This window comes from Plutella xylostella, chromosome Z (assembly GCF_932276165.1).
Source record: "Plutella xylostella chromosome Z, ilPluXylo3.1, whole genome shotgun sequence".
NCBI classification, from domain to species: domain Eukaryota; kingdom Metazoa; phylum Arthropoda; class Insecta; order Lepidoptera; family Plutellidae; genus Plutella; species Plutella xylostella.
This window is the reverse complement of record NC_064012.1, coordinates 3384615-3397255: the sequence shown is the minus strand read 5'-3', so window position 1 is coordinate 3397255 and position 12641 is coordinate 3384615. Positions and strand designations below refer to the sequence as shown.

At 36.2% G+C, this 12641-nt stretch overlaps 2 protein-coding genes across 11 annotated transcripts in view; one reads left to right on the top strand and one right to left on the bottom strand.

Annotated features, from left to right (window-relative positions):
• The window catches only part of LOC105392050 (glucose transporter type 1), an 86245-nt gene that overhangs the window by 17492 nt on the left and 56112 nt on the right, over positions 1-12641 (top strand). The window lies entirely within an intron of this gene.
• On the bottom strand, positions 5028-8721 carry LOC125491239. The gene has a single exon (XM_048632744.1). It carries the CDS (start codon positions 6306-6308, stop codon positions 5172-5174), a length of 1137 nt encoding a protein of 378 aa, XP_048488701.1. The 5' UTR covers positions 6309-8721; the 3' UTR covers positions 5028-5171.

Below are 12641 nucleotides of genomic sequence, written 5' to 3'. Positions count from 1 at the left end.
AACATTGCTCACTATCAGAAACGTGTCTTTCTCGAATATCCGGGGCTAACCGCCTCACTGACAAAATTGTAAGTAAATATTATAATAATACATTGTTAACGTCTGTGACACTCAATGAGACCCAAAAAATCGCTTCGATTATTATTTTTATTTTATGCTGTGCGGATATCGCTATTTGAAAGCTGTGCAGCTTGGTTTATGAAATACAATCTACCGTTGTCAAAGAATCAAGTTCAGAATAGTTCTAGATTCTATCATTTTCTTTTTCATCATCTTACAATCAATAAAACCTATGACAAATAAAAAAAACTCATCAGCCGTTTTATTAATTACTAGTTTAAATATATACGTATGGTGGGTACTTACCCAGTTAGTAATATTAAATGTAGGCGATAGGTTAAGTGTCCTTTGATATAACTGTTATTACGTAGTTTAAATTGGAGTTCATAAGTCGGTGGGGGCGTCGGCGACGGGGGCGCCAAGTGGGGGCGCTACGGGGATGGGGCGCTGAGTGTCGTGGCCGACTTCCCGCTTCATTTATTGCTTTCCCAGATTATTTTGTTGGAAAAAGCTGACGGGAACTGCAAAAAGAGGCTTTATCCTTTGTAGATCGGGTTCTAGTCGGCGATGTTTTATTTATTTCCTAGGTTTGTCGTTAATTTTATATTCAACCGGGATGTATTTTTTCCGAGAATTTCACAAGTCGTTGTAGTGTTATTTGTTTAATTTCTACTCGTACTTTCTACTCTGACTTCGTATTTATACGGAGCGTTGCAAAACTGGTATAGTAGGTAGCCGAAAAGGGGTTACTCGGGTGATATTCTGTTCTACGACGACGGGTCGTTTCGACGTTGGAAAATTCGCGAACTTGATTTTCTTTCTCCATAGATATATTTATATAGTTTCTAACTTTTCCTAGTATAGAGAACGAAATCATTTTTTCAATACGAATTTGTAAAGGTAGTACAAACTATGTTTATAATGAGCTCCTGTATTCTCACTTTGGCAACATAAATAAGGCTTGGAGGATTCGAACTTTTTATTGCTCATAGACACATAGACCTCAAGATCAAGACTGTTTTTTCTCAGATACTAAATTGACAGATTCTGTACGGTTCATGGAGGGTTCATGGGTTCATCAACAGTCGATTGTCCCGTCATAAATTGACGGGTTAATGAGATTAAAAAACAGCCTATAGACTGTGGTCAATGGCACAAGCATGATGACTTTCAGCCAGAGATCGGAATCACCTGAATATAAACAGCTAAAGTAGAGAAAACAGGCAAAAATAAAGTGGAGACGATATGATACAAATCCTTATGATATTTTTTTGCCAACAAATCAGAATCTTTTGTACATTGGTACGATCCTGAAACTTTGAAATTAATCTAATTACAACAGGTACTGTTTTTAACCGACTGCCGAAAGACGAACTGACTCATACATAAATGGTACAAATAGATAAATTATATCTGCTATTTTTACATCCATTTGTTTCAATACCTATTCCTAACTAATATTATAAATGCGAAAGTAACTGTCTGTCTGTCTGTCTGTCTGTATGTCTGTCTGTCTGTCTGTCTGTCTGTCTGTTACTCTTTCACGCCAAAACTACTGAACGGATTTGAATGAAATTTGGTATACATACGGTCTAGACCCTGGGAAAGAACATAGGATACTTTTTATCCCGGAATTCCCACGGGAAAACTTTTTAAGGCGAAGCGAAGCGCGCGGGGACAGCTAGTACATTATAAATATACAATTATATAATAATTATACAGGAGGGAAACTATCTGTAATCTTAAGGGCTGATATTTCAATGGTCAAACAAGTTATATCCGAGGAATACAATTGTTGTTGTCACTGTCTAAAGCTGGGAACTGATATACCAACGCAACGTTACGAGGTGTAATGTAACATGTTACACAGCGAGCATTCGTGCAGTCCGTACGTAGTGTAACAGGGAAACCATCGAGATTTTAGAACACAGCGTTGCGTAACATGCTCGCCGGCAATGTTACATTACAGTCCGTAAAGTTGGTCATTACCCACCTAAATACACTCTCATGCAATGAAAAGGTTCCACTGAGAAAAGCACCAAATTACTCCTATACTGAAAATGAAAAGGCTAACTTAATAACGCCTTCTGCAACATTGAAGTACATTTAACAGAGCATCAGGATATTACCAACTAAAAACGGTTTTTAATTGGTAATATCCTGATGCTCTGTTAAATGTACTTTTTTCGACATTACCCAATTTTTTCAAACATTTAATTTAAAATTTGAACCAACTAAAAACTATTTTGTTCAAATTTTAAATTAAATGTTTGAAAAAATTGGGGTTGTTTGTGGTCGGCATTTTGGGAGTGGAACTTTTTCATTGCCCGTGAGTGTATAAACATTTAGTCGCGAGTTCGCGACAGCATCAGAATTATATCTAAGATAACCCTTATCTGACCATTAAAAGTCAGCCCTACGGGTATTCAAGGTTTGGTTTTGAATCTTAAAACCATTATTTTGGTATAAATTAAACTAATAAAAAATAAAATAATAATAAAAATAAAATCATAAGGCGTTTGACAATCGCTTCACAGCGTTTAGGTTGGTTCTTGGTTTAATCCTTTAAGATTTTATAAATGCTTTAATCTGGAACTTTTTTTGCCACGTTGTACAATGTAGACAATGTACTTACCTACCTAAAAAGTTTACCAACTTAAAATGATTTTAATTAGATCACACGTTATTATTGATCCAAAGTCTTCTCTACATACACATTTACGTATTAAATCTAACTAAAATCCCAGTTACAATGGTTCGCATTATGAATCGCGCTGCGGGACAATACCATCAAAGCTGTGAGCGGCGGCGCGCGGCGGGAGGCGAGGTAACGGGCTGGAGGGGGCGGGGGGGGGACGGGGTGGGGGGCGCCCTGCCTGCGGATCCTGCGATAGACTTGAATGCAATTCATAGCCATTCGGAGTTGCGTGAGCCAGGGAGGTCACTCTATACAAATGAAAGACAATGTTTCGGAACGCTGCTGCGTGAGCCACTACTCCCTCTCGCTGTATTAAACGTGCCGATTGCACGACAGCTCTCGTTCGTTCGTTTTTCGTCAGTATAGAGTAAACCTCCTCGCCTCAGATAGCACCGGGAATGCCCCTTTTAAACTCAATAAGAATTACTTGGCAGGAGTCGAACAAATTACTGGGTCACAGTTTTTTTTAATTATTTTACGCTTGGGCTTGGTTCTTTGAAGTGTTTCGTGGACATGACTCATGTCCCTATCAGTTCTACATGGCTATCATTAGAAAGTACCTGATCGAATCCAAAATTCAATCAAAATACATTAAAAACCGCCCTTAGTGCATCACACAGTTTTGCGTTGGTTTAGCTAAAAAAGTAGAAACATTGATAAAGTACTAAAATTTGCGAATCGCAGAATAAACCCAACTAAAGTATGCCTTAACATTTGTGTTTGTTTATGATGAACATCAAGTTGTGAACGAAACACATTTGTGTAACAGCGAGGTACACGCCGGCATTACCAGCCTAGGTAAAGTTACCATTCAACTAAAGTCAACTTTGGAAACGCTAATTATGTGACGTGTGAGAGCTAAACTACTAAAATACGCATTGTTCCTAGTTCCTGAACGTGTCTGGCTTTTCATTAGTTACATTTCTGCATGAATAGATATGTTTGGAGTTGAGAAATGTTATAATAATGTTATTTAGCACAGTTTTGCGTTTGCCACAACATGCCTCCAACTTTCCTTCGTTTAGAACTGTTATAGTTGTCGCGACTATTCCACTTTTACCCCTTTACCTCGTTCTAGCTAACCAAGTGGCAAAAATGACAATTGTTTCAGTTGAGCTACCACTAGAAAACTCTCTGTTAAATCAATATTTAAGTGAGTGTCATAAAATGAGAAGTTTTTATTCCATGATAAAATATATTGCGGATACAACAAAATGTTCACTGAAAAGGAGAGGTAATCTGGGTTTATTCCGTTTGAACTGAACTTGTGGGATTTGCGCATAATGCCATTCACAAAAGAAGTGCACAATCCAAATACACTCACAAGCAATGAAAAGGATCCACTTACAAATTGTCAACACCAAATATTTTTTTTATACATTTAATTATGAATTGGATCAAAGTATTTACGTTTTTAGTTGGTCATATTTTGATCAATATTGCAGGCATTATTAAGCTAGTCTTTTCCGTTTAGGAGTAATTTGGTATTATAATCAGTGGAACTTTTTCATCGTGAGTGTATAATGCGCTAGGCCCGTCTCGATATTATTAAATATAATAATAATATGAACACACATTACAATGCTTGTTTTGTCACATAATTATTAAAGGTATAAAATACCGTTGGGAAACAATCTGAACTGTTGACTGGTTTTCCACTTTTTGTGCACTTCATTTTATGTTTTGTACCTACAGTAAAGAATATATACCTATAATAAATAAATAAAGTAAGTTTATGTAAAACATCACGCTGAGACTCGCTAGTGTCTCTGTTATTTCAATATCAGAACACCACACATGACTCTGTGATAAGAAATGCCCATGTTATTACTGCAATCCAGGCCAAGAGAAAATATCCTCTTATAACATTTCTCTTCTGCAAATATCTTCTTACTTATATTAAACTGTATCTATAAAAAAAAACCTTACACTCTTTTTTATACGTAGGAGGAAATTAGGCCATCGTTTACAAATTAATTGTCGGATAAAGTCGGAAATCACGCTAAACAATCATGTTTAATTGTACTAAACTGTTATTTAAAAACAAAATTATGTTTATTTGTAAATTTTAATTAATAGGTACGGTGGCCTGCGCCTAAAAGTATACAGGCGGAGTTTTTAAAATAGCGATCCCTGATGATGAAGGGACCAGCTACATCTGTTATAAATCCGGGGACGTGTTGTGTGTGATCTGTGTAGCAGTGGTGTTTATGTGGATGTGCTTGAGCAGCATGCGAGCTTGAGATCGCTATTTTAAAAACTCCGCCTGTATACTTTTAGGCGCAGGCCACCGTACATTATCAGCCAAAATGTATAAAAAGTGTGAATTTTAGAATTACCTACACTAATATTGAAAGTGATGCAGTAATGTAACAGACACCTAACATGAAATCTGTGACAAAGCTAACTAATTTTATTTGCCCTTTACCCTCACGTGGTCTCTGGGTCTATATCTCTGCTTGCCGGTGAGCGCGATCCGGTCGTTTATCGGCAATATTGCACTGAAGCGCTGATCCCCCTCTAGCCAGCCGTAGTGCGACATCGAAGACGCCACTTCGGAAAAACGAGCAAACCGAATGAATTCGTTAGCAGCACAGCGTGTATAATCCAAATTGGAAGTACCATGAAACTTGCGATCTGCGAACTCCAGCTCCCACTGGGTGCACATATACAGATCCATTTTGCAATGACTCTGGAAAGTGTAAAACTTAAACTTCAACTTAGAGTTGACGTTTATGCACACCGGTAAATAAGCATCAGTGCAGCTCAGCGGACATTTGTGACGACATGGCAGGGAAACTTTTGATTCTTTTTTTATTGACGCGTCTCTCAATGCTGTCTTTGTAACATTGTCGTGTGTCTCCGTTGAATTATCATCTGTGTAGTAATCTGAGTCGTGAAGACTAGTATTTGTGTCCGCCACGGTCTCAACATTCGTTCTTCTTGTGAGCAAGTGATTTGAACACGTACCAGCCGTGACGATGTAATAAGCGTCGTTGGGATAGTCACACATGTTCGCTAAGTATAAATAGCACGAATTTTCAAAGTCTCTGAAGTCTTCAATACCATTTTTTACTTTCATTGCACAAACTTTCGGATGGGCTTTGCTGTCACAGATGTGAGCTCTGCTACCACAAATCAACTTAAGATTTTCTCCTTGTTTTAGTTCTGATGTTACCATTGTATCATTATGGTTTTTATTTGCCTTTTCTAAGGGAAACTCTGGCGTCGCGTCTGATTTCCTGAAGTCTAGAACTTTCTTCATCATCGTTATCGGGATTTTTTTGGATTCAGTATTCGATTTTGTAGAATTGAAGCCTAATGTACTAATAAAAATATCAGCGTTATCTTCAAGGCTAGTATTTGTATCTGTTACCGTAAAATTTACTGCAAGACCTGTGACCTCGTTCATTCTCGGTAATATACCTCTAATGCTTGGAGTGTAATTAGAGTTAGCAAATATACTTGGCGGTTGAACTGATGATAGTGATTTTGTCCCTTTTTCAAGACTATTCAGTGCCGAAAATGTTTGTGAATTAAATATTATCATTATACTTATTGTTATGAAAACAACGTCTGAAAATGAAAAAGATAAGTATATATTACAGTGGGTTCTTAATAAAATATTATTATGGTATTATTATTGTAACACATAATTACATAAGAATTAAGTAAGAAATTAAAGTTGACTCTCTTAAATGCCGATGATTAATAAAAAGTATTGTTTGTAATTAGGTACATAAGTAACAGATAAGTAGGTTTTGAAATTCACGGAAGAGCTTACGACCATTTTTTACATAAACACCTCACTGATATTATCAATTTAAATATAACTGTGAAAATTCAGCCGATATTTTCTTGATACATGTATTTCATTTTATATCTATCATTTCCATATTTCAAACTGTAAGTACCGGTCAAAAACTTACACATTTTTATTTTTATTTTCAATGATGATGATTTTTTTGCTTATTTATTGTTGGGTTAAGAGATAGAATTTATTTCAATGTTAACTCGAGTTTTCAAGAGCAAATGTATTTGTATAGTTGTACAGTACAGATATACAGAATGTTGCAAAAAGGGAACACATTCAGGGTGACCATATAAGTCATGGTCCATAGGGTCATACCATACATAGAAGATACCATCATCTCTGTCAAATTACTAACCCTGTTATTCATAAAAAAGTTATTGAACTGTTTGGTCATGTGTAAAATAATTTATTGTTCTTTAACAGAATAACCGTAAGAATAAGAAACCCGTGTCGTAATACTATTTTTTTTGCTGGCGGCATGCTTTAAAAGAATTAATACAATTGCTGGACAGCCTCTATCACCTACTTCGTTTGGACCACGATTTACTTGGCTATCCTGTATATGCACGAGTATGCAATAAACTAAAATCGAAACATAACAATAAGGTAATAAAAAACTGTGAAAATAAATTATTTGCTTCTTTTATTGAAAATATTATGCAATACATTTGTGTTATTTTAATGTGCCGTACCAACAATAACGTGAAATAAATGTCACCGTATATTTTCAAAGTAATAAAACCTGCATTGACGGAAATTCAGTAAAAGAGAGAGCGCGAGCAGCGTGGGTCGTTGATCAACACTCCACTTCTCTAGACCCGTGAAACTGTGTAAACAAAATGAAGAAAAAATATACAAACATTCGTTTTTATTGCATGCAATGCAAACTGAAAATCTGCCTTGCTCAGGCACCACTACTGACTTTAATGAAAGTGTTTTAAAAATCGATCTTTTTCCGATTTTTTGTTGACTGTTTTGTTGTTGTCTGCAATATTTTATTTGTGGCCGGTCTGTCTTAGCAGGCACTGTTACGATAAGACGCGAGCAAGACGAACATACATAATTCGGTATTTTAAGTAACTTTATGGTGATTGTTTTTATAATTTTAAATTGAAGTATGTCCGAATTTGAGACACTATTTTGAATATTTTTTTTTTACTGCTCTCGTAAATTTATTTAAAAAATGTTAAGATCGGCTCTTCGACGATTTTAATGACGTCATTTGCTTCCGTGCAGTCGTTGACGTCATCAAAATCGTACATTTTTATTCTCTTTGGTTGATTTAACCTTTGGGAGCGTCTTGAAGGCTGAGCGTCTTTAACTTATATAAAAGTAAATGAAAATATCCCTGAATATTTTATTTTTTGAAGAATGAGCCTCTTATTTGGAAGATAATATCTCGAAACTGCGAATGCGAAACATCTTGTGTTCTCAATATTATGCTTATAACATCAAAAGAGAACTTGGCAACTAAACCGTAAAAAGTAATTAGATCCACGTAGCACCAAATCGGTAATCACTTAGGGTAAACACGCTATTGGCTTGTAATAGAAATCCATGTGTAATTTTTGTGAAATAGTTGATACCATAATAATTTGATAACATCTTCATATTGATTAGCCATGAGGCGTACGATATGATGCATGAGATTCTTTTCTAGCAGTTCGGAAGCTAAAAATAAAATGGTGATTATTTTTGATAACGCTAGGTACAAGGAGCGTTCCTAGTTTCTGCTAGTTCGTACTTTGATTTGTTTTTTATAAACGTGTTGAAAATTTTATGATTTCACAGAGTTTCACCTACATTCATAAAAGTAAAAAATACCGCATGAAAGGGCACAAAACTCTGCAATGTTGTTAGAAAATAAGTTATAAGCGACGCCGACGGTACAGAGTTTAGCCGGTAAAATCCGGACAAAATACATCGTGCACTTTTATGCCATCAATGGATAGATTCAATCATAAGGTCTCCAGGATTATTCTTTTATAACATACCTGGTCAGCTGTATGAAAAGAAAGCCATGCACTTCGAAATTTATAAACGAAAGCAGTATTTGTCCGAGAGTTTAGCTTCGCCTTTTAGCTCGTAGGAGGATTAAGTGACGCGATCTTCTATACTAGAATTAAGGAATCGCTACCTCATCATCATCATCATCTCAGCCATAGGACGTCCACTGCTGAACATAGGCCTCCCCAATGTTTTCCACCTTTTCCGATCGGAGGCGGCCCGCATCCAGTGCTTCCCCGCGGACTTGACTATATATCGTCCGTCCATCTCGCGGGGGGCCGCCCAACGCTGCGCTTGCCGGTACGTGGTCTCCACTCTAGGACTCTTCTGCTCCACCGACCATTAGACCTTCGAGCAATGTGTCCGGCCCACTGCCATTTCAGCTTACTGACTCGAATAGGCTATGTCGGTTACTTTGGTTCTTCTACGGATCTGTTAATTTCTGATTCGATCACGTAGAGATACGCCGAGCATAGCCCTATCGAATCGCTAACTACTGAAGTAAAATATAAGAACAGTTCCATTCATTGTCACCGCCATTTCGAAATCAACAACGGAAACAATCATTTTCCACTGTTGTTATTAATATCTTGTGTCGATTGACCGACACAGTATCTAAAGTTTTTTTAACCAGCATTTTCTTCGTAGAATTTTTATTTGAAACTCAGACGGCACAGCGGCGGTGTAACCCAAAAAAAAACGCGACAGCGAGACACAGAACATAACTTAGCTACGTCTGACTTCCATTCTAGTTCCAACAAGATGGCCCAAGCTGCAGAAAAGTTTCCGATTTTCTTCACAATCTTACTTTTTTTGCTTTCACCAAGACGTTCCTTTGAAGTTTATTTTTAATTTGTTTTGTTGCATTAAGTAGAAAGTATGAGTAGGGCAGAGCTCTGTAAATAAATTAACTACTTTGAATTTCAACCTCAGATTACCTTTATGTATTTGGGTGAAATAATTATCGTTAAAACCTTAATTCGAAAAAATGTAGCGGCTACTCAGAATATTAATAATTCTCGATATTTCATAGCAATTTCAAGAAATACCGAAAATTATTAAATATTTTCGTATGGACAGAATAAATAAAACCCAATTGAAAATTTTCCACGAAATCATTAAACAACAATCCCTTTTACTGAAAATCTCTCCGCTGCGTTACGAAAATGATATTGCAAATAATAAAAAAAACAGCCCATACTATACAGGTATTACTGCATAAAGCTAAAGAATAATTGAGCCTTTGTGAAAACCTAAATAATAACAATGTGCAACAAAACAGTGAGTATGTTTCTCAATGTGTTGTTGTTGTAGCTAAAAGACCACCTCAATGAATGACAAGGCAGCAAAGGGCCTTCGTTTACGAACCTTTCGGCAGCATGGTCAAATCGGCTATCAAATCTGTTGTGGCGGCAAAATTGCACGTCATCATCATGGCTTTCCAATTTCCGAGTCCAATGATAGACTTTGTCAACTGTTTCCATGTCATTCAGGTTTTGGTTAACATCGGACAACTAAATTGAGATTTTTTTGTTTGTTTTGTAATACATATTTCCCACTGTCCTTTCGTTACTTTAAGTAACATGACATATTCGCCGTTTCACCGTAAAAAAATGATACAGTCTACTACTAGGTTTCTTGTATATAAAGTTTATTTGTGTTCTGCTAATTGATATGGGTGCTCCTTATAATGAATTTGGCCTAGGTACATCGCATCGCTCTTACGATGAAGGAAAACATTGTCAGAAACCGTGCATATTTTGTGTGAATTAATTCACCCTCTGTGGACCAGGGTAGTGGCAAGACCTTGAGGATATTTACAAAGCTACCTATTACTTACACTACCGCAGAGAATAGAATAGGATACTATAAAGGTCAAGATCCTCCCATGATCCGATAAGATTGATACATAATTAGAAATACTAATTATAATTGCGTGGGTATATCATAATAAGTCTTTAACCTTTAACCATGTCTTTGGTTTACTGGGTCAGTGATAATCTGATAAGTTACGGATAGCTACTTCTGAGACGTGAAGTGAGATTAGCAATTTCAAGGTTACAACGTTTTATTAGTAAAATATTAATTCAGATTGTTTTCCTTTTTTATTTTGAAAATGTAATAAATAATATTGCGTGTCGGACCGCTGCACTAGTGCAAATGTCAAATAGTAATTAAATCCCGTGAATGTTCAAATTCAGCTGAACCTCCCCTTATTTGGACTGTGAAATTCTGGTGAAAACCACGACCGGTCGCGTCGCCTTCACTATCCGTAATTAAGTGGGATAGTTATTGAGGCGATTTCCAATTTGAATTTTGCACTTCAGAATTTCCAAACGCGTAATGGCTTTTATTGCGCTTCATATTTGAATGAGATTTTCGGCATGCTGCCCCATCGCGGTTTTGTCTAGTGCTGAGTTTTTGATGATATTGTGAATTGCTCTCGTTCTCTAGTGGATACTACGAACGACCAGACTAACCTTATGATGAAACCCAGGTGAACGACCTTAGGCGGGATGCCTGTAATGGGTCCTCTGCTCGGTTCTCCTCATATTATAGAAATGAAGAGGCCTCCGCGCAGCAGTGCTCGATTACGGGCTGTAGATGAAGATGATGAAGTATTCTACTAAGGATAAAATGGACCGTTACTTAATAACAAATTGGTTTTAGTTTCAGTATCGAATTAGAGATATACTATAAAATATACTAATAATATTTTACATCTTAATGTACATAATTATTATGTACTTACATTAAGATGGTAAAGACCTCATAAGCCTCTAGGCATCTTTAATTTTATGTTAAGATAATAAATTAGGCTCAGATGAAACCAGTGTTTACCTATGAATTAAGATAAGTAATAGCTAAAATGCACGCATCACGAATTTCAGCAACTCATAAAAGTTTATGGGAAAATCCGCACTCGTAAATGGGAAAATACACTTTTTACTCTTAGCTAAATAAACCTATCAAAAAGTTAGTCCTGTAGTTCTCACGCCAATTTGTCTCTGCACGCTCGCGTCATAGAATAGGACTGCAATTTTACCAGCCATTTCTAAAGTTGAAAAGTTTGGCAACAGAAATGCCCGGGTTTATTTCGCAGACTTCGCGGACAAAATGTGATATTGCCTTTTTCTGTTTTCTGGTCTACTCGTAGCGAGATATCCGGTTTATCCGATAGCTCGTGACCAATTTTTGGTTTTGTAGATCATTTTTGCGAATGATGACCTGAGCTACAATTTTATTGCATGGCAGATTTTTCCGAGTACCTACATACTAGGTATCTCCGGACTATGAATTAATAATATTGATGTATTGGCGTATAAAATAATACACTAAGCAATTAAGTAGGCACACTCGCAAATCAATGCTTTTAATACAATACGATGAGATTGTAAAACTAAATTGTATCCCTAATCAAAGTTTATATCAATATACTACTGGTATACTATACTACTAGTATATAATCTGGCTAGCATTTTCTTTCTAGTTTAGTGTTTGTTAGTTAGTTATAGTTATAAGAATTATGTTATTTAGTTTTTGGAAATGTGTCAAAATAAATTATCTGCCATATACTACTTTTTATAATACACTAACGTGCAAAGAAACAGTTCCACTTACAAAATGCAGACACTAAATCCCAAATCTTTTTAAACATTTAATGGAAAATTTGAACAAAATATTTACGTTTTTAGTTTGTAATATTCTGTCTGATGCATCGTTTCATGTACTTAAATATTGCAGAAGGCGTCATTAAGTCAGTTTTTTTCGTTTAGGAGTAATTTGGTGATTTTCTCAATTGAACTTTTTCATTGCCTGTCAGTGTAGTAGTAATACAACTAACTTAAATAATGAAAAAAAAGAGAATAATATTTAACCACATTGAATACTGAAAGCTTATTTTAACCTGTATTAAAAGGTATTCGCAGTTACGACAAGCTACATGTGAGGTGATGTAGACCCCCAACCTTAACGGGACATGACGCGTTGGGGATCCGAGGAAATTCGATTACCCGGTGGAACCGTAAGCCTCATAATTGCCAGGCGGCGACGATGCAATTA